We start from the raw sequence: 22,944 nt of genomic DNA, 5'->3' as shown, positions 1-22,944 counted from the left end.
CTTTCCTGCCTCCTGCGTACTGCAGTACTTTAATCTGCCCTCAAAAGGGCAGAGAAAGTACGCGTGCGCAGGAGCCGAGGGAGAAGCAAGGAGGAGGACGGCATCGTATTAAGATGGGAGGCACCGGACCGCGACATCCATCGCACCCGACTCCACCCCCCGGTGAGTATAATCTAACGTATTTTTCTTATCTTTCAGGTTACATCGGGGGCTTATCTACAGCATTACAAACTGCTGTAGATAAGCCCCTGATGGCGGTGCCGGCACCTGATAGGCGAAAAATTGGGTGACAGATTCCGTTTAACACCTCTCAATCCATCTATATACAGTCCCATCATGCAGGACATCACTCCTCTCAGCCTCTATAGACACTCCATCCTGCAGTATATCACTCCTTTAAGCCACTATATACACAGCTCCATCCTGCAACATAACTCTCTTTTCAAACCTCCCTATACACAGCTCTATCCTGCAGTATATCACTCCCCTAAGCCACTCAATACGGAGCACTGTTCTGCAGTATATAGCATAGGAGCTTGTATGTTCTCCCCGTGTTAGCGTGGGTTACCTCCGGGATCTCCGGTTTCCTCCCACATTCCAAAGACATACTGATAGAGAATTTAGATTGTGAGCCCCATCGGGGACAGCGATGATAATGTGGGCAAACTGTAAAGCGCTGCGGAATATGTTAGCGCTATATAAAAATAAAGATTATTATTACATCACTCCTCTCAGCCCTGCTATATACAGCCCCATTCTGCACTACATAACTCTTCGTTACCAGCGAGTTAATGGCCCCTGGAAAAAATATCTATATATTCTGTATTATAGCCAAAGATGTCCTCAGTTTCCATTGAAAGTGCTTTGAAAACAAACCCTGATTAATATAAAAAGAGCATGTTGGTGTTTAACCATGGCTTTGTTACGTAGGAATTTTCTCACATGAACTCAGTGGGGCAATTCAGCAGTAAAAAATATATGGAACACGCCCTAATAACGGTCATATATCGGCTTGGATTGCAGCTACAGTAGTGATGGGAGGGGCTCATTTTAAAGATAAGGGTCTACTCACAGTTCTAGAGAGCTGGTGCAGCTCGCACTCCTGACAGACAACATTCGCACATCCATGTGTCCCATATGTGCCGTACGGAGCAGCCTCGGGTCTCCCAACGTGAACGCACCAGCCGCATAGGCATAAATGAAGCTGCCAAGTCCAGGTCAGGAGACCAGCTCTGAGTCTGTGCATTACGGTCCGCACCGGGACAGTGATACTAGGATGTGTGTGAATCCGGCAGAACCTGGCTTGGTCTCGACTACAAAGGTGATTTCCGGTCTCATTGTAAAGTGGAGATTCTGCCATCGTCGTGATCCGAGTGGAGATGCATCCTGCTAAGATGTACCCTGTGAATTCAGCCAGTGAGGAGGGAACGGCGATGGAACCAGTAGGTTGCAAGGACCAGAGACAGATGACGTATGATACACCTCTAGTCTCTGTATAAGAACGGGGGAGTTGGTACCACATCAAAGAAATAAATCCTGTTTAATAATAAAAAAAAAAAAGTCGTGCAAAAAAAAACTAAAATAGTTATTTTTTTTCTTTTGAGCCCTTCATTATGTGAGGAAGAAAAAAAATTACACAGTCGGCATCGCCAAATCCATAACAGCGCGAGTGATAAAAGTAGCTCTCATACAGTCATCGAAAACAAGCCTTCTTACAATGGACTGTGAAAGAAGAAAAATATATGGCTTTTAGAGTGTGGCCACATTTCATTGTGAGGAGCTAAAAAGCGAGTATTTATCCCACTCGGTAAACATCATATAAACACAGAAAAATATGCCAGAATTGCTATGTAACTGTGTCATAAAAGATGTGAAAAAGAGAAAGTGATCAAAAAATCCCATTTACTGCTGACTAGTACGACTCTTGCATCAAATAGGGTGACTACACCTCCTGACCGATACCTTGAGATGTATCGTTTCCAAAATGGGGTCAATTCTGGGGGGGTTTTCTCGATATTAATGAATGCCTCAGGGACCCTACAAAGGCAGGATAGCGGCAACCTCTTCCGTGCCGTTCGAGATTATACAGAACATTTGTGTACTTGGAGAAACTGCATTAAAAAAAAAAAAAAAAATTATATTTTAGCCCGGTATGTGGGTTAATAGTGTCCACAGAGTCATTGTGTGCTTGGCCGTACACGCCTACTGGAGGCGGACACGCAGATGTACCCTACTGTCTGCGCTGGACATAGCACAGCGTGAATGTGCCGCAAAGCTGTCTAATGTCCAAAAAACACAATGGGTATATAAATGATGATGCCTACATGAAGTAGACATGTGGGAAAAGTTAATTATTAACTATTATGTGTGGTGCGATATTCTTTTAAAGAGCAGACAACTTACAAGTTTGAAAAAGTACAAATGTATCCAAATTATTTTAGTAAATTTCAAGGGTTTTGTTGTTTTTTTAAATAAATTTTAAGCACACTGATCTGCGTTTACTATCCACAGAGAACAATGTCATAAAAGGGTAAAGAAAATCTCAGCCCAACGTGGACACAAAGGCATGCCAAAAGGTATTGTTCCGGAAAGTGACATGTCAGACTTGAATTATGAAGTGTAAACCTCACCGCTCCAGTCCGGATTATTTTATAAGCAGGCATAAAATGCACACACAGGTCTAGGTGACACATACGGACCTACACGTCACACACACAAAAAAAAAAAAAAATCACTTTGAAGAAAATTGCATGAAGGTCCCTGCTGTATATTGCCGAATGGCATCTGGACAAGTTTGAAAAATATGTAGGTAGGGTTTAATAACATTTTTTGATGTTGTCATTTAAGTTTTATTTGTACAATTCAAAAGTGTCAAAATTGTCCTAGCTCCCAGAATGCAACAGGTAACGATAAAAAAGGCAGAAAAGGGGTTAAGGCTCAGATCACTGGCTATAGCTGACATCAGTAGACGCAGGGGAATAAATCACATTTTTCTTGTCATCAGATGCCCAAAACCACAAAGTTACAAGTAACTTGTATCTTCTCTGATAGTCTAAGAGTGTGTTCACACTGAGGTGCCGATTCATTAAAGGGAGCTTGTTCTATCAGATGACAGTGCTATTAACACCTGTCGATGTAGGGTTAGTCTGCAGGTTAATAGCAGGATGAAAGTGCGGCAGCTTGGAGCCGCAGGCTTTCAGTCATGGAGGTGTGCCCGCAGCAATTACAGTCACCGGGGGCGTCACTGACTGACAGCTTAGGCCTGTTTCACACTTCCGTTTTTGTGTCCGCCAAACGGATCCGTTTCCGTTTTTTTGACGGAAACTGATGCAAACGGATCCGTTTTTAAAAAAACGGATCCGTTTTTTTGACGGATCCGCGGTAACCACTAATGGAAGTCTATGGGACAAAAAACGGATCCTGCAAAAAAATGGCGGATCCGTTTTTTTACGGAAACCAACGGATTTTGACGGATTTGAAAAAACGGAAGTGTGAAACAGGCCTAACACACAGCTCACTCTGCACGCCCAAACTAAGGCAGGTGAGCACAGCGCTGCACCGAATAAATCACACCCCAAGTTGTCTTTACTAAGTTTTAGGAGCAGAATTTGTCCAATTCTCCAATGAGATATATATATATATATTAGCGCCAACATATTCCACAGCGCTTTACAAATCAGAGGTTCATATACAGCAACTCATGCTTTTTAAAGAGCTACTGCTAAACAAAAACCTCAGTGTGAACACAGGACACATACGCCATCATTAGTGAACATTTCTTGGACCCCACAGACCACAGCCATGACATTAGCTGAAAAGATCACATGTAATAAAGAACTAGAAATGGCAGAAACTCACCATCTCCAGCAGGCAGGCCTCGCTCCTTATCCTCACATTTGTTGCATTCGCTGAAGTACAGCAATAGAAATATATCCAAGAAGACCCAAACCAATGAGGTGGCCAAGACCACCTTAAAGTAGGCAAATTTTTTCATAGCAAGAAAAAAAATAAAAATATATTAAAAAACTGTGCCACAAAAATAAAAGACCTCGTTGTGCCAGGAATTCAGCTTCATTTGTCTTCTACAAACTGCAAGAAAAAAAAGAAATGGTGAGAACAGGAACATACGCAGCAATATGCAGCAAAAGTCTGCCATGGCAGAAGCTGCCAGCAGGCAATGCCAGGCTCACATTACATCTGTGCCCTGGTTAGGACACGGGATTCAGTCTGCAGCTTTCTCCCACTGAAGTGAATGGGAGCTGCGCTGCCTTACCCAAGAGCGCCCATCTTTCACTGAACTATTGTTTAGAGTCGATGGATAACATAAGCTCACTGAGTTCATCTCCGTCAGCTCTTAAAGGGAAGATGTCATCAGAAATACAATAACCCATCCTTTAGATCAGGTTTGTGTGTTCGGCCATGTTCACATTGCATAGTCTTTACGCCTGCATTGCATAGTCCCTGAGTTTTCCCAGCTAAATCATTTCGGGAAAACATTGGCGGTCATTCGTGCTGGAGATTTCACGCCGTAATTTAAGTATGGAGAGTGGCACTTTTGCTGCCCTTTTCAGGTACTTGCAAGCAGGGATTGCCTGAAAAAGAGGACGTGTGCACTCACCCTTACATGTAGTTTTCATTTGTTTTTCCCATCTCAGAAACTTGATAGAAAAAAAACAAACTGGGCCTTTAAAGCAGGGCTGTGGAGTCGGTAAGCCAAACCTGCGACTCCGACTCCTCAATTTCCCTTACACCGACTCCGACTCCTCAATTTCCCTTACACCGACTCCGACTCCACGACTCCGACTCCCACACATATTGCTTATATTTAAGTGAAAAATTTATTGTAGTACAATGTGAACCTCAGACATTTAATCATTTTTATGATCCAATAATCAAGATATTTAGATAGAACAGAATATATATTGGTGTACTACCCGGTTTTCATTCTTTTTGGTACAGATACGATATGGATAGACAGATATGGATAAATGGATAGATAGAGCAGATTTCTAATCTGCTTTTTCTATTGAAAACATTATCTATGAGTTCAAAAACCTTTCAGGTGATGCAGTTTTTTAAAAAGATGATCAGCTTTTGCAGCTGAAAACCGTATCCTCAAAAATCGCAGCAAAAACGCTGTGTGTGAATGTAGCCTTAGATCAGGAATATAACAGCCATTTATAGGACATTTCATAACTTACCCAAACTCCTATGAAAAAATATTCATCACACCCTGCATTGAATTACTGTACCCAATTTATTATATATTTTAGGAGTCGGAGTCGGACCATTTTATACCGACTCCAACTCCGACTCCGACTCCACCAAAATGAGCACCGACTCCGACTCCACGACTCCACAGCCCTGCTTTAAAGGGATTTTCCACTACTAGGACAACCCCTTCTTGCACTAAATTTTTGGTCCTGATAAAATAGAAAAAAAACCTATGCTCACCTGCAGAGCCAGCGCCGCTCCAGCGGTGTCGGCACTCGCAGTCCTGGAGCACTGGTGGAGTTTACACGTTTACACGATGCACATGTAAACGTGGTACACAGCGCCCGTCAGCGCTGGCATCGCTGCCTCTGCCTCAGTAAGGATTGAACATGAAGAGGAGATCAGCCGCAGCATTGGCTTCCTCTTCATGTTCAAACCATACGAAGGCAGAGGCAGCGATGCCAGCGCTGATGGGCGCTGTGTACCACGTGTAACTCCACTCCACCAGCGCTCCGGGACTGAAAGTGCCAACAACGCTAGAACGGCGCTCACACGAGAGGAGAGTATAGGTTTTTTTCTTATTTTAACAGGGCAAAACATTTAGTTCAAGAATGGGTTGTCCTAGTAGTGGATAACCCCTTTAAAGGTACTGTCACACTTAGCGATGCACCAGTGATGCCGACCAGCGATATGACGCTGTCAGGATCGCTGGTGCATTGCTAAGTGGTCGCTAGTGAGCTGCCACACAGGCAGATCTCACCAGCAACATCGCAGGGGTCGGGGGTCGCTACTTACCTGTCAGACGAGGCGATCCTGACGTCCTCCACCCGTGTCCAAGCGTCGCTCGTCTCCACAGCAGGAAGCTGACGACGAGAAACGGTCCAGGACGTTCTCGCGCGATCAGCAATAACCAGCGGTGGAGCCGGTCGGAGGTAAGTGTCAGACACAGCGATATCGCTAGCAATATCGCTATAACGTCACAAAAACCAGTGACGTTATAGCGATATCGCTTAGTGTGACAGGCCCTTAAGACTCACACTTCATGTCCTTTCAAGAAGAGTTTCCAGCAGGCTCCCTATCAGCAGAGACAGGCTTGCAATTACAGATAGCACTATTCACAATAGACGCAGTCACAGCTGACTCCGTTCCCCTGCCTCTCCCAATGACCTTTACACAGGCTCATTAAATTCTTCAATACAAAATATACTGTCAGGATCCAACCATTGTGTTTACAGAAACAACGGGACATGAGAGTCTAAAAAGCCCTAAATGACTAGTGGGAAAACTGCAAGATTTCTATTGGGATAGATAAGTGATCGATAGCGGGATAGACAGACAGACACGGGATAGACAGACAGACACGGGATAGACAGACAGACACGGGATAGACAGACAGACACGGGATAGACAGACAGACACACACAAAAAGACCCAAAACTTGATTTACAAACTGGGTTATTTTCTGATAATCATGTCCCTTTAGGAAAGGATGAGGAAACAGTGATGCAACAAGAAGGCAATACAAAGAACATTAGCGAGAATTGGTCCATGTTACATGGATGGAAAGTAGAGACGGATGTGTGAATGGAGCCTAAGTTTTGTCTGCCAGATTTAGTCCCCTCAACCGTAAGGGTTTATTCACCAGATCACTTTGTACTTTATGCTGCCGTTTTTCCATCATTGAGATAATCTGTGTTTTGCTTCCATTTCTTAAATAAACCATATGCAGAAAGCAAATCCATGTAATGGTGACGTGTGAATGAACCTTTAGTGCTATTGTTGTGAAGTGGGAGCGTCTAGGAACTGTCATCATGTAGTAGACAATGAACAGTTCAGCCGATCGAGCCCATCCGCGCATTGAACGTAATAACTAGAGATGAGTGAATTTTTGAAAATTCGGTTTGGATTATGATCGACAACGAATATTGAATTTGCAATATTCGCTGAACACAGCTCAACGTCACTGGAGTCAATGGGAGGTGAAATAACCGAATATGTTCGGACCCGATCTTCAAACATAAATCCAGCACGAATAGGGTACCAAAATGGCACGAATATGGCAAATTCAGATTCGGACATCCATTCCAAACAAATTCGGTCATCTATAGTAATAACCTTCAATCCTCAGGCCCATCATTAACATCAGGGTGCCAAATAAGCACAAAGGGCACTAAGAATGGGGAAGAGGTCCGAGAACAAACAGAGCAAAAACCCAGACAGCTATCAGAGGCACACGGCATTGCTGCCGCTTGTGAAATCCTCATTCGCCGACATCTGGCAGCTCTTATCTCCAATGGAAAGAAAGGTAGAGGCGCAATGTGTGAGCACAGCCTGCGGGATCTGGAGCTTACGGTGTGAAGGAGCTCCCATATTGCCACCGCTCTAGTTTGGTGTTCTTAGTACCCAAGCAGCCAGTGGTGGAATCATATTCTGCCAACATTTCCAAGGGCAAGCACCCAGCAGACAAGTCTTGCAGAACTCCTGTGTCACACAATGCTGACAAGTGGCAGTAAATCTATAACCCCAGTAACACTATAAGGAACAAATAAGGCTGCCAGCCACGCACCGCAGCACGTGTGCACACACTGAGCAGTGATGGTGCTGGGGGGCAGGGGAACAAATGACCCTCACATTTCCTGTCTGTGAAGTGTCCTCACCCCAGCCAGGGAAATCACACATTTCACAGCCAAGGCAGAATATAGTTCAGCACTTCACGTCACGGAGGTCACATATATATGACACGATGGCACCAGACAATGAGCGCCTCTGGCTCCTAGGGGAGAGGCTTCCTAAGTGTTACTCATTTGGAAGCCAATGCTGCCAGTTGCTACAACACATGATTCACAAGGGAAACATGATGGCTCCCAACGCAGAAAGCAAAGATCTGCAACTTTACAGAGCAAAATCAGCACGTTACCAGTGAGATCGGACAGTGATGTGCGGAGTACAAGTCCATGAGTGTGCACGTACTGTACAACAACGGGGCACTAATCCCAATCCCATTATGGAAACACTACCCATCTAGTCTGAGCATACCACATCTGGAGGGGGGTCTGTGAGTAATGGCATCCCAGCTTTGTGCAGACCCTGACCGGCATGCAGTCTGCCTTGCTAAGCAGGGCCCTTCTGCAGGATTTGCACACTAAACCCAGGCGCAGCTCGGAAGCATGGAGAAGGTGAAACTCTTCGCTTGTATGCTTTTTCCACTGCTAAATATGGTTCACAAATATTGATGCAGAATATGCCAGTGTGAAGGCGGCCTTACTTCAGGTGTCAATGTGCTGCCTGTGTGCGGAGCCAACTGTGACCAATGGAAGTCACTGCACTGGTGCACACAAGCAATGCTCTGTATTGTGTGACAGTGCTGGCTGCGATGGCGCATACCTGCACCCGACAGCCAACATGACAGGCCCATGAAATAAGTGTTAGGGTACATGCACACACTGCGGATTGCAGTGCGGATTTTGTAAAATCTGCAGGTAAATCTGCAGGTCAAAAGACCTGCGGTTTTACCTGCGGATTGCTCTGCGGTTTTGCATCTACTCAATGGGGGAGATGGCAAACCGCAGCAGAATCCACAGAAAGAATTGAAATGTCAATTCTTTTTGCGGTTTCAAAACCGCAGAAAAACCGCGTGGAAAATTCCGCACCGTCTGCACTGCGGTTTTGTATTCCCATAGGGAATAATGGTACTGTACACCGCAGCAAAAACTGCTGCGGACCCGCAGCGGCAAAATCCGCTGCGGGTCCGCAGCAGAATCCGCAGCGTGTGCACACCCCCTTAGTCTGAACTTAGCCTTACATCTCCTTCACAAAGCAATGGCTTCAGCACTTAGCCAGAATTAGGAGTGGTGCCTGCAGAGAAATAGGATATTGGTGCATTTACATGAATTGTTGTGGTATGAATGTATGTACCGTATATGATGTGCCGCAGTGCACTATAAATCCATGGGCTGTATTTTTGAGGAGTCAGAAGACGCCTCAAGTCCCCCCACCCTTCCGTGGAGAAGTTTGCACCTCTTCCATACTGTCAGCACACTGTTTTGGCTTACAAATATGCCTGCCATATGAAGGTGGCCCAAGGTCTCACCCATGCAGACACGTTACGGCTCGGAGTTGTGGGGACGAGGGATCGGGGCCTCTACTGTGGTTCTAATGTCATTTGGGCGCTCGATATTACGGAACCCAAGATCACAACTGTGCTGACTTTCCTTAGAAACAAGATCTTTGTACATACAGTGGCATATAAAATGTCAGGCACCCCTGGTCAAAATTACTGTTAATGTGAGCAGTTAAGCAAGTTGAAGATGAAATGATCTCTAAAAAGCCTAAAGATAAAAGGAGACATTTCCTTTGTATTTTAGGCCAAACCAATATATTTCCATCTTTTACATTTTAAACATTATACAAAAAGGAAAATGGGCAGATGCAAAAGTTTGGGCACCTTGCATGGTTAATACCTACTAGAAACACTTTTTGTAGGTATCACAGCTTATAAACACTTTTTGCAGGTATCACAGCTTATAAACACTTTTTGCAGGTATCACAGCTTATAAACACTTTTTGTAGGCAGCCAAGAGTCTTTCAATTCTTCCTTGGACAATTCTTCCAGTTCTGTGAGATTCCTGGGTTGTCTTACATGCACTGCTATTTGAGGTCTAACCACAGATTATCAATGATGTACAGATCAGGGGACCGCGAGGGTCATTGTAAAACCTTCAGCTTATGCCTTTTGAGATAGTTTATTGTCGATTTTGATATGTGTTTAGGATCATCTGATGTGTGTTTAGGATCATTATCCATTTATAAAAGCCATCCTCTTTTCAACTTCTGTTTTTTTTTCTTTTTACAGATGGTGTTATATTTGCATCAAGAATTTGTTGAAAATTCATTGAATCCATTCTTCTCTTTACCAGTGAAGTGTTCCCCGTGCCATTGGCTGCAACACAACCCCCAAGGCGTGATTTATCCACCTCCATTTAGCCACCTCGCTTAAAGGTTGGCGAGAGGTTATTTTCCTAAAATGTTATACCCTTTTTTCTCTCCATACATAACTTTAATTATTGTGGCCAAACAATTTTATTATAACCTCATCAGTCTTCAGAACTCATTTCCAAAACACATCAAGCTTGTTTAGATGTTCTTTTGCATACTACTGACAGTGAATTTTATGGTGAGGTTGCACGGGAGGTTTTCTTCTGATGACTCTTCCATGAAGGCCATGTATCTGAACAGTGGAAAGTGTACTCCAACTACAGATTCTGGTAAATCTTTCTTAAGGTATTTTGCAGTCCAGCCAGGGTTATGATTTGCCTCTCTATCAAACCTACAAGCAGCTAGCACTGAAATTTTGCTTGGTCTTACAGACCTTATCTTGACCTTCACTGTTCCTGTTTACTGCCATTTCTTAATTACATTTCAAAATGAGGAAAGGGCAACTTGAAAATGCTTTTCTATCTTCTTATAGCCTTTTCCTGCTTTGAGGACCTCCAACATTTTCAGAGTCATAGGCAGCTGCTAAGGAGTTCCCATGGCTATTGTTTTTTGGCACAAGGTTAGAGAAGGCTGGGTTTTTATAAAGCTGGGAAATTTGCATGGCCTGGCCTTTCCCAACAATGATAGGGTTATCCTAACAGGCAAAATAAAGTCAAAAACCTTGGTCAAAATTATCTAAGCACACAAATCTCCAAGTGTGCCCAGATTGTTCATTGGCCCATTTTTCTTTTTGTAATTTTTAAAATATATATTTTTTGCCAATATACAAAGGAAATGTGTCATCTTTAACTTTAGGCCTTTTAGAGATCATTTCATCTTCAACTTGCCTGCTCACAATAAGTCATTTTGACCAGGGGTGCACAAACTTTTACATGCCACTGTAAATCTGTAGGGCCTCACTTAGATAAGTATTTTGGACAATGACTAACAAACGTCTATAACGCCATAAGTTCAGCTCTCAGAACCATGAACCAGCCTTCCCGATGTAATACTGACTGCAGAACACTGAGGCTGAGTTCAAACATAGCGTTTTCGCAGCGTTTTTAAACGCGCGATTTTGCAGCAAAGACGCAAAAAAAAAAAGCATCCCATGCAATCCTATGGCATTCCGCACATGCTGCGCTAATGCTGCATATTTTTCCGTGGAATGGCATCACGGAAAAATACGCAGCATGTTCATTCTTTCTGCGGAATTGCTGGAAAATCCGCACACATAGGAATGCATTGTTCCGCTTACTTTGCATGTGGCTGTGCCCACCATGCGAAAAGTAAGCGGATCATGTGCGGATGGTACCCATGGTCTGGAGGAGAGGAGATTCTCCTCCAGGCTCTGGGTACCATATCCCTGTTAAAAAAAAAAAAAGAATTAAAATAAAAAAATCATGTTATTCTCACCTTCCGGCGGTCCTCGCAGCATCACCAGACCTCACCGATGCTCCCGTCAACTCCCGTTCCCAGGGATGCCTTGCGACAATGACCTTTGATGACGTCGTGGTCTCGCGATACCGCTACGGTAACGTGAGACCGCGACATCATCAAAGGTCAATGTCGCAAGGCATCTCTGGGAACGGGACTTGCCGGGAGCATCGCAATGATCAGGAAGCGCTGCGCGGGACGCCGGTAGGTGAGAAAAACAGATTTTTTTATTTTTATTATTATTTTTAACATTAGATCGTTTTACTACTGATGCTGCATAGGCATAGGCAGCCTCAATAGTAAAAAGTTGGAGTATGACCAACATGTCAATCAGTTTTCCAAGCGATGCTACAGATCACTTGGAAAACGCTAGCAATTCTGCAAGCTAATTACGCTTGCAAAACACTAGTTAAAACGCAGGAAAATAAACGGGAATTTAAAATGCAGATTTCTTGCGGAATAGAATTCCGGATTACCGCGTAAATTTCCGGGGGAATTCCACACGTGTGCACAAAGCCTGAGGCCTGACCCTGTTTGCAAAACACAGTCACTGCAACTTGTTAACCAGGGATTTAAAAATAAACAAAAGACAGTCGAAACTACAGCAACAAGCAGCAGGTGCGACCTCATAATAGGAGGGTTTGTGACCACGTCACACTGTCCATATGAGAACACAATGCAGAGCAGAGCCGGTAGTGCAGCAGTATCTGTACTGTATGGAAAACATTTAACAAGTAAATCTCTTGGTAATTTTGAATGCCATGGTGTTTGGTATGACTGCATTCACATGTACAGGTTTCTGCAGCCCTCTCTATAATGGAATAGCTTCGTACACAGTGGGCTAGCCCCGTCCGCAGCGGGCTAGCCCTCTCTATAACGGGCTAGCCCCGTCCGCAGCGGGCTAGCCCTCTATAACGGGCTAGCCCCGTCCGCAGCGGGCTAGCCCTCTCTATAACGGGCTAGCCCCGTCCGCAGCGGGCTAGCCCTCTCTATAACGGGCTAGCCCCGTCCGCAGCGGGCTAGCCCTCTCTATAACGGGCTAGCCCCGTCCGCAGCGGGCTAGCCCTCTCTATAACGGGCTAGCCCCGTCCGCAGCGGGCTAGCCCTCTCTATAACGGGCTAGCCCCGTCCGCAGCGGGCTAGCCCTCTCTATAACGGGCTAGCCCCGTCCGCAGCGGGCTAGCCCTCTCTATAACGGGCTAGCCCCGTCCGCAGCGGGCTAGCCCTCTCTATAACGGGCTAGCCCCGTCCGCAGCGGGCTAGCCCTCTCTATAACGGGCTAGCCCCGTCCGCAGCGGGCTAGCCCTCTCTATAACGGGCTAGCCCCGTCCGCAGCGGGCTAGCCCTCTCTATAACGGGCTAGCCCCGTCCGCAGCGGGCTAGCCCTCTCTATAACGGGCTAGCCCCGTCCGCAGCGGGCTAGCCCTCTCTATAACGGGCTAGCCCCGTCCGCAGCGGGCTAGCCCTCTCTATAACGGGCTAGCCCCGTCCGCAGCGGGCTAGCCCTCTCTATAACGGGCTAGCCCCGTCCGCAGCGGGCTAGCCCTCTCTATAACGGGCTAGCCCCGTCCGCAGCGGGCTAGCCCTCTCTATAACGGGCTAGCCCCGTCCGCAGCGGGCTAGCCCTCTCTATATCGGGCTAGCCCCGTCCGCAGCGGGCTAGCCCTCTCTATATCGGGCTAGCCCCGTCCGCAGCGGGCTAGCCCTCTCTATATCGGGTAGCCCCGTCCGCAGCGGGCTAGCCCTCTCTATAACGGGCTAGCCCCGTCCGCAGCGGGCTAGCCCTCTCTATAATGGGCTAGCTCCGTCCACAGGGAGCTAGCCCTCTCTATAATGGGCTAGCCCCGTCCGCAGCGGGCTAGCCCTCTCTATATCGGGTAGCCCCGTCCGCAGCGGGCTAGCCCTCTCTATAACGGGCTAGCCCCGTCCGCAGCGGGCTAGCCCTCTCTATAATGGGCTAGCTCCGTCCACAGGGAGCTAGCCCTCTCTATAATGGGCTAGCTCCGTCCACAGCGGGCTAGCCCTCTCTATAATGGGCTAGCTCCGTCCACAGCGGGCTAGCCCTCTCTATAATGGGCTAGCTCCGCCCACAGTGGGCTAGCCCTCCCTATAATGAAATAGTTACGCCCACAGTGGGCTAGCCCTCCCTATAATGAAATAGCACCATCCACAGTGGGCTAGCCCTCCCTATAATGAAATAGCTACGCCCACAGTGGGCTAGCCCTCCCTATAATGAAATAGCACCGTCCACAGTGGGCTAGCCCTCCCTATAATGAAATAGCACCGTCCACAGTGGGCTAGCCCTCTCTATAATGAAATAGCTCCGCACACAGTGGGCTAGCCCTCTCTATAATTAAATAGCTCCGTCCACAGTGGGCTAGCCTTCTCTATAACGGGTTTGTTCCGTCCACAGTGTGCTACCACCCTCTATAATGGGCTAGGTCCGTCCACAATGTGCTAGCCCTCTCTATAATGGGCTACCTCTGTCCACAGTGGGCTAGCCCTCTCTATAATGAAATAGCACCGTCCACAGTGGGCTAGCCCTCTGTATAATGAAATAGCTCCGTCCACAGTGGGCTAGCCCTCTCTATAATGAAATAGCTCCGTCCACAGTGGGCTAGCCCTCTCTATAACGGGTTTGTTCCGTCCACAGTGTGCTACCACCCTCTATAATGGGCTAGGTCCGTCCACAATGTGCTAGCCCTCTCTATAATGGGCTACCTCTGTCCACAGTGTGCTATCCCTCTCTATAATGGGTTAGCTCCTTCCACAGTGGGCTAGCCCCTTCTGTAATGGGCTAGCTCCGTCCACAGTGGGCTAGCCGTCTCCATAATGGGCTAGCTTTGTACACAGTGAGCTAGCCCTCTCCATAATGGGCTAGCTCCGTCCACAGGGAGCTAGCCCTCTCTATAATGGGCTAGCTCCGTCCACAGGGGGCTAGCCCTCCCTATAATGGGCTAGCTCCGTCCACAGTGGGCTAGCCCTCTCTATAATGGGCTAGCTCCGCCCACAGTGGGCTAGCCCTCCCTATAATGAAATAGCTACGCCCACAGTGGGCTAGCCCTCCCTGTAATGAAATAGCTACGCCCACAGTGGGCTAGCCCTCCCTATAATGAAATAGCACCATCCACAGTGGGCTAGCCCTCCCTATAATGAAATAGCTACGCCCACAGTGGGCTAGCCCTCCCTATAATGAAATAGCACCGTCCACAGTGGGCTAGCCCTCCCTATAATGAAATAGCACCGTCCACAGTGGGCTAGCCCTCCCTATAATGAAATAGCACCGTCCACAGTGGGCTAGCCCTCCCTATAATGAAATAGCACCGTCCACAGTGGGCTAGCCCTCCCTATAATGAAATAGCACCGTCCACAGTGGGCTAGCCCTCCCTATAATGAAATAGCACCGTCCACAGTGGGCTAGCCCTCCCTATAATGAAATAGCACCGTCCACAGTGGGCTAGCCCTCCCTATAATGAAATAGCACCGTCCACAGTGGGCTAGCCCTCTCTATAATGAAAAAGCTCCATCCACAGTGGGCTAGCCCTCTCTATAACGGGTTTGTTCCGTCCACAGTGTGCTACCACCCTCTATAATGGGCTACCTCTGTCCACAGTGGGCTAGCCCTCTCTATAATGGGTTAGCTCCTTCCACAGTGGGCTAGCCCCTTCTGTAATGGGCTAGCTCCGTCCACAGTGGGCTAGCCGTCTCCATAATGGGCTAGCTTTGTACACAGTGAGCTAGCCCTCTCCATAATGGGCTAGCTCCGTCACAGAGGGCTAGCCCTCCCTATAATGGGCTAGCTCCGTCCACAGGGAGCTAGCCCTCTCTATAATGGGCTAGCTCCGTCACAGCGGGCTAGCCCTCCCTATAATGGGCTAGCTCCGTCCACAGCGGGCTAGCCCTCCCTATAATGGGCTAGCCCTCCCTATAATGGGCTAGCTCCGTCCACAGCGGGCTAGCCCTCCCTATAATGGGCTAGCTCCGTCCACAGCGGGCTAGCCCTCCCTATAATGGGCTAGCTCCGTCCACAGCGGGCTAGCCCTCCCTATAATGGGCTAGCTCCGTCCACAGCGGGCTAGCCCTCCCTATAATGGGCTAGCTCCGTCCACAGCGGGCTAGCCCTCCCTATAATGGGCTAGCTCCGTCCACAGCGGGCTAGCCCTCCCTATCATGGGCTAGCTCCGTCCACAGCGGGCTAGCCCTCCCTATAATGGGCTAGCTCCGTCCACAGTGGGCTAGCCCTCCCTATAATGAAATAGCACCGTCCACAGTGGGCTAGCCCTCTCTATAATGAAATAGCTCCATCCACAGTGGGCTAGCCCTCTCTATAACGGGTTTGTTCCGTCCACAGTGTGCTACCACCCTCTATAATGGGCTACCTCTGTCCACAGTGGGCTAGCCCTCTCTATAATGGGTTAGCTCCTTCCACAGTGGGCTAGCCCCTTCTGTAATGGGCTAGCTCCGTCCACAGTGGGCTAGCCGTCTCCATAATGGGCTAGCTTTGTACACAGTGAGCTAGCCCTCTCCATAATGGGCTAGCTCCGTCCACAGGGAGCTAGCCCTCCCTATAATGGGCTAGCTCCGTCCACAGCGGGCTAGCCCTCCCTATAATGGGCTAGCTCCGTCCACAGCGGGCTAGCCCTCCCTATAATGGGCTAGCTCCGTCCACAGCGGGCTAGCCCTCCCTATAATGGGCTAGCTCCGTCCACAGCGGGCTAGCCCTCCCTATAATGGGCTAGCTCCGTCCACAGCGGGCTAGCCCTCCCTATAATGGGCTAGCTCCGTCCACAGCGGGCTAGCCCTCCCTATAATGGGCTAGCTCCGTCCACAGCGGGCTAGCCCTCCCTATAATGGGCTAGCTCCGTCCACAGCGGGCTAGCCCTCCCTATAATGGGCTAGCTCCGTCCACAGCGGGCTAGCCCTCCCTATAATGGGCTAGCTCCGTCCACAGCGGGCTAGCCCTCCCTATAATGGGCTAGCTCCGTCCACAGCGGGCTAGCCCTCCCTATAATGGGCTAGCTCCGTCCACAGCGGGCTAGCCCTCCCTATAATGGGCTAGCTCCGTCCACAGCGGGCTAGCCCTCCCTATAATGGGCTAGCTCCGTCCACAGCTGGCTAGCCCTCCCTATAATGGGCTAGCTACGTCCACAGCGTGCTAGCCCTCCCTATAATGGGCTAGCTACGTCCACAGCGTGCTAGCCCTCCCTATAATGGGCTAGCTACGTCCACAGCGTGCTAGCCCTCTCTATAATGGACTAGCTACGTCCACAGCGTGCTAGCCCTCTCTATAATGGACTAGCTACGTCCACAGCGTGCTAGCCCTCTCTATAATGGACTAGCTACGTCCACAGCGTGCTAGCCCTCTCTATAATGGACTAGCTACGTCCACAGCGTGCTAGCCCTCTCTATAATGGGCTAGCTACGTCCACAGCGTGCTAGCCCTCTCTATAATGGGCTAGCTACGTCCACAGCGTGCTAGCCCACTCTATAATGGGCTAGCTCCGTCCACAGCGGGCTAGCCCTCTCTATAATGGGCTAGCTCCGTCCACAGCGGGCTAGCCCTCTCTATAATGGGCTAGCTCCGTCCACAGTGTGCTAGCCCTCTCTATAATGGGCTACCTCCGTCCACAGTGGGCTAGCCCTCTCTATAATGGGCTAGCTACGTCCACAGTGGGCTAGCCCTCTCTATAATGGGCTACCTCCGTCCACAGTGGGCTAGCCCTCTCTATAATGGGCTACCTCCGTCCACAGTGGGCTAGCCCTCTCTATAATGGGCTACCTCCGTCCACAGTAGGCTAGCCCTCTCTATAATGGGCTACCTCCGTCCACAGTGGGCTAGCCCTCTCTATAATGGGCTACCTCCGTCCACAGTGGGCTAGCCCTCTCTATAATGGGCTAGCTCCGTCCACAGTGGGCTAGCCCTCTATAATGGGCTAGCTACGTCCACAGTGTGCTAGCCCTCTCTATAATGGGCTACCTCCGTCCACAGTGGGCTAGCCCTCTCTATAATGGGCTAGCTCGCTCCACAGTGGGATAGCCCTCTCTATAACGGGCTAGCTCCGTCCACAGTGGGCTAGCCCTCTCTATAATGGGCTACCTCCGTCCACAGTGGGCTAGCCCTCTCTATAATGGGCTACCTCCGTCCACAGTGGGCTAGCCCTCTCTATAATGGGCTAGCTCCGTCCACAGTCTGCTAGCCCTCTCTATAATGGGCTACCTCCGTCCACAGTGGGCTAGCCCTCTCTATAATGGGCTAGCTCCGTCCACAGTCTGCTAGCCCTCTCTCTATAATGGGCTAGCTACGTCCACAGTGTGCTAGCCCTCTCTATAATGGGCTAGCTCCGTCCACAGTCTGCTAGCCCTCTCTATAACGTGCCAGGCCAGGAGAAAAGAGGAGGCAGCTGGGACACAAGCTACTGACAATGTAACTTACTAAACTTTCCTATATCCGCAGAATATCCGGCTGTCACGGAGCAGAGGGCACGGTACGGGAACGGTGCGGGCTGCCTGACCATGCCCGGAGCTCACAGCGCCGCGGAGCTGCGTCACCCTCCGTGCCCGTTACCGCCATCCACTCCCCGCTGTGATAATGTCCCGGGCACTGGGCTCCATCACGCCGGACGCAGCTGGGAGCAGCGCCGGTCCCTGCGGACACGTCCGGATGAATACACAGCGGCTCCCACCAGGTGACAGCACTTCCAGGACTCCGAGTCCGCTCACCTGTCACTGTTCCCGCGGCTTCGCCATACTCCGCGCCCTCGGCACTCACTCCGCACACACTTCCCGGGGCTTCCTGTAGTCCATAGGCGTCACGGCAGGGAAAACGCACACAATCGGCTTCCACTGAAAACCCAACCAAGGAACCAGCGAGTGCAGCAATCCCTGCTCCTTCCCGTCCCCCCCACTACGGAGCGCCCCACAGGACACACTACCTCAGCCAGCCCTAGCAACGCGTCACAGCCGAACACGCTCACGAGCCCTCCTCCTGAGGGGCGTGGCTATCTGGAACGTCACCGCTAATCCGGACAGAGCGGCACTTGCCAGGGTCGGTGCGGTGATGTCACATGGAACGTCATTTTACGGGAACTTTAATTGTGCTGCTTGTACTGACACTGGGAGAGACTCTGGTACTGAGGGAGGCTCTGCACACTGGAGGCTACACTGGCACTGAGGGAGGCTCTGCACACTGGGGGCTACACTGGCACTGAGGGGGGCTCTGCACACTGGGGCTACACTGATACTGAGGGAGGCTCTGCACACTGGAGGCTACACTGGCACTGAGGGGGGCTCTGCACACTGGGGCTACACTGATACTGAGGGAGGCTCTGCACACTGGAGGCTACACTGGCACTGAGGGAGGCTCTGCACACTGGAGGCTACACTGGTACTGAGGGAGGCTCTGCACACTGGAGGCTACACTGGTACTGAGGGAGGCTCTGCTCACTGGAGGCTACACTGGTACTGAGGGAGGCTCTGCACACTGGAGGCTACACTGGTACTGAGGAAGGCTCTGCACACTGGGGGCTACACTGGTACTGAGTGAGGGAGGCTCTGCACACTGGAAAGCTACACTGGTACTGAGGGAGGCTCTGCACACGGGGCTACACTGGTACTGAGGGAGGCTCTGCACACTGGAGGCTACACTGGTACTGAGGGAGGCTCTGCACACTGGGGGCTACACTGGTACTGAGGGAGGCTCTGCACACTGGAGGCTACACTGGTACTGAGGGAGGCTCTGCACACTGGGGGCTACACTGGTACTGACGGAGGCGCTGCTCACTGGGGGCTACATTGTTACTGAGGGAGGCTCTGCACACTGGAGGCTACCCTGGTACTGAGGGAGGCTCTGTACACTGGAGGCTACACTGGTACTGAGGGAGGCTCTGCACACTGGAGGCTACACTGGTAATGAGGGAGGCTCTGCACACTGGAGGCTACACTGGTACTGAGGGAGGCTCTGCACACTGGAGGCTACACTGGTACTGAGGGAGGCTCTGCACACTGGGGGCTACACTGGTACTGAGATAGGTGCTGCACACTGGAGGCTACACTGGTACTGAGGGAGGCTCTGCACACTGGGGGCTACACTGGTACTGAGTGAGGCTCTGCACACTGGGGGCTACACTGGTACTGAGATAGGTGCTGCACACTGGAGGCTACACTGGTACTGAGGGAGGCTCTGCACACTGGAGGCTACACTGGTACTGAGGGAGGCTCTGCTCACTGGAGGCTACACTGGTACTGAGGGAGGCTCTGCTCACTGGAGGCTACACTGGTACTGAGGGAGGCTCTGCACACTGGGGCTACACTGGTACTGAGGGAGGCTCTGCACACTGGGGGCTACACTGGTACTGAGGGAGGCTCTTCACACTGGGGGCTACACTGGTACTGAGGGAGGCTCTGCACACTGGGGGCTACAATGGTACTGAGGGAGGCTCTGCACACTGGGGACTACACTGGTACTGAGGGAGGCTCTGCACACTGGGGACTACACTGGTTCTGAGGGAGGCTCTGCACACTGGGGGCTACACTGGTACTGAGGGAGGCTCTTCACACTGGGGACTACACTGGTACTGAGGGAGGCTCTGCACACTGGGGGCTACACTGGTACTGAGGGAGGCTCTTCACACTGGGGACTACACTGGTACTGAGGGAGGCTCTGCACACTGGAGGCTACACTGGTACTGAGGGAGGCTCTGCACACTGGGGCTACACTGATACTGAGGCAGGCTCTGCACACTCGAGGCTACACTGGCACTGAGGGGGGCTCTGCACACTGGGGGCTACACTGGTACTGAGGGAGACTGCACACTGGAGGCTACACTGGCACTGAGGGGGGCTCTGCACACTGGGGGCTACACTGGTACTGAGGGGGGCTCTGCACACTGGGGGCTACACTGGTACTGAGGGGGGCTCTGCACACTGGAGGCTACACTGGCACTGAGGGAGGCTCTGCACACTGGAGGCTACACTGGTACTGAGGGGGGCTCTGCACACTGGGGCTACACTGGTACTGAGGGGGGCTCTGCACACTGGGGCTACACTGGTACTGAGGGGGGCTCTGCACACTGGGGCTACACTGGTACTGAGGGGGGCTCTGCACACTGGAGGCTACACTGATACTGAGGGGGGCTCTGCACACTGGGGCTACACTGGTACTGAGGGGGGCTCTGCACACTGGAGGCTACACTGATACTGAGGGGGGCTCTGCACACTGGAGGCTACACTGATACTGAGGGGGGCTCTGCACACTGGAGGCTACACTGGTACTGAGGGAGGCTTTGCACACTGGAGGCTACACTGGTACTGAGGGAGGCTCTGCTCACTGGGGCTACACTGGTACTGAGGGAGGCTCTGCACACTGGGGCTACACTGGTACTGAGGGAGGCTCTGCTCACTGGGGCTACACTGGTACTGAGGGAGGCTCTGCTCACTGGGGCTACACTGGTACTGAGGGAGGCTCTGCTCACTGGGGCTACACTGGTACTGAGGGAGGCTCTGCACACTGGGGCTACACTGATACTGAGGGAGGCTCTGCACACTGGAGGCTACACTGATACTGAGGGGGGCTCTGCACACTGGAGGCTACACTGGTACTGAGGGAGGCTCTGCACACTGGAGGCTACACTGGTACTGAGGGAGGCTCTGCACACTGGGGGCTACACTGGTACTGACGGAGGCTCTGCACACTGGAGGCTACACTGATACTGAGGGGGGCTCTGCACACTGGAGGCTACACTGATACTGAGGGGGGCTCTGCACACTGGAGGCTACACTGGTACTGAGGGAGGCTCTGCACACTGGAGGCTACACTGGTACTGAGGGAGGCTCTGCTCACTGGGGCTACACTGGTACTGAGGGGGGCTCTGCACACTGGAGGCTACACTGGTACTGAGGGAGGCTCTGCACACTGGAGGCTACACTGGTACTGAGGGAGGCTCTGCACACTGGAGGCTACACTGATACTGAGGGGGGCTCTGCACACTGGAGGCTACACTGATACTGAGGGGGGCTCTGCACACTGGAGGCTACACTGGTACTGAGGGAGGCTCTGCACACTGGAGGCTACACTGGTACTGAGGGAGGCTCTGCACACTGGAGGCTACACTGGTACTGAGGGAGGCTCTGCACACTGGGGGCTACACTGGTACTGAGATAGGTGCTGCACACTGGAGGCTACACTGGTACTGAGGGAGGCTCTGCACACTGGGGGCTACACTGGTACTGAGGGAGGCTCTGCACACTGGGGGCTACACTGGTACTGAGATAGGTGCTGCACACTGGAGGCTACACTGGTACTGAGGGAGGCGCTGCACACTGGAGGCTACACTGATACTGAGGGAGGCTCTGCACACTGGAGGCTACACTGGTAATGAGGGAGGCTCTGCACACTGGAGGCTACACTGGTACTGAGGGAGGCTCTGCACACTGGAGGCTACACTGGTACTGAGGGAGGCTCTGCACACTGGGGGCTACACTGGTACTGAGATAGGTGCTGCACACTGGAGGCTACACTGGTACTGAGGGAGGCTCTGCACACTGGGAGCTACACTGGTACTGAGGGAGGCTCTGCACACTGGGGGCTACACTGGTACTGAGATAGGTGCTGCACACTGGAGGCTACACTGGTACTGAGGGAGGCGCTGCACACTGGAGGCTACACTGGTACTGAGGGAGGCTCTGCACACTGGAGGCTACACTGGTACTGAGGAAGGCTCTGCACACTGGGGGCTACACTGGTACTGAGTGAGGGAGGCTCTGCACACTGGAAAGCTACACTGGTACTGAGGGAGGCTCTGCACACGGGGCTACACTGGTACTGAGGGAGGCTCTGCACACTGGGGGCTACACTGGTACTGAGGGAGGCTCTGCACACTGGAGGCTACACTGGTACTGAGGGAGGCTCTGCACACTGGGGGCTACACTGGTACTGACGGAGGCGCTGCTCACTGGGGGCTACATTGTTACTGAGGGAGGCTCTGCACACTGGAGGCTACCCTGGTACTGAGGGAGGCTCTGTACACTGGAGGCTACACTGGTACTGAGGGAGGCTCTGCACACTGGAGGCTACACTGGTAATGAGGGAGGCTCTGCACACTGGAGGCTACACTGATACTGAGGGGGGCTCTGCACACTGGAGGCTACACTGGTACTGAGGGAGGCTCTGCACACTGGAGGCTACACTGGTACTGAGGGAGGCTCTGCTCACTGGGGCTACACTGGTACTGAGGGAGGCTCTGCACACTGGGGCTACACTGATACTGAGGGAGGCTCTGCACACTGGAGGCTACACTGATACTGAGGGGGGCTCTGCACACT

General features: G+C 50.9%; 1 protein-coding gene across 2 annotated transcripts in view; it reads right to left on the bottom strand.

Moving 5' to 3' along the window:
- Positions 1-18,679, bottom strand: part of GALNT1 (polypeptide N-acetylgalactosaminyltransferase 1) — a 219,818-nt gene extending 201,139 nt beyond the window's left edge. The window contains exons 1-2 of one of the 2 annotated variants that reach the window (XM_073587767.1): positions 18,558-18,679; positions 3,859-4,089 (exon numbers count right to left, since the gene is read on the bottom strand). In XM_073587767.1, coding sequence (XP_073443868.1) covers positions 3,859-3,994 — 136 coding nt within the window. In that variant the 5' untranslated portion in view covers positions 3,995-4,089; positions 18,558-18,679. The other variant, XM_073587766.1, reaches the window with a different exon arrangement.
- Between the last annotated feature and the right edge of the window lie 4,265 nt (positions 18,680-22,944).

Source organism: Dendrobates tinctorius, unplaced genomic scaffold, assembly GCF_039654945.1.
Source record: "Dendrobates tinctorius isolate UK_male_01 unplaced genomic scaffold, ASM3965494v1 ptg000102l, whole genome shotgun sequence".
NCBI classification, from domain to species: Eukaryota; Metazoa; Chordata; class Amphibia; order Anura; family Dendrobatidae; genus Dendrobates; species Dendrobates tinctorius.
The sequence above is the reverse complement of the archived record's forward strand: the minus strand, read 5'-3'. Positions and strand labels throughout refer to the sequence as shown.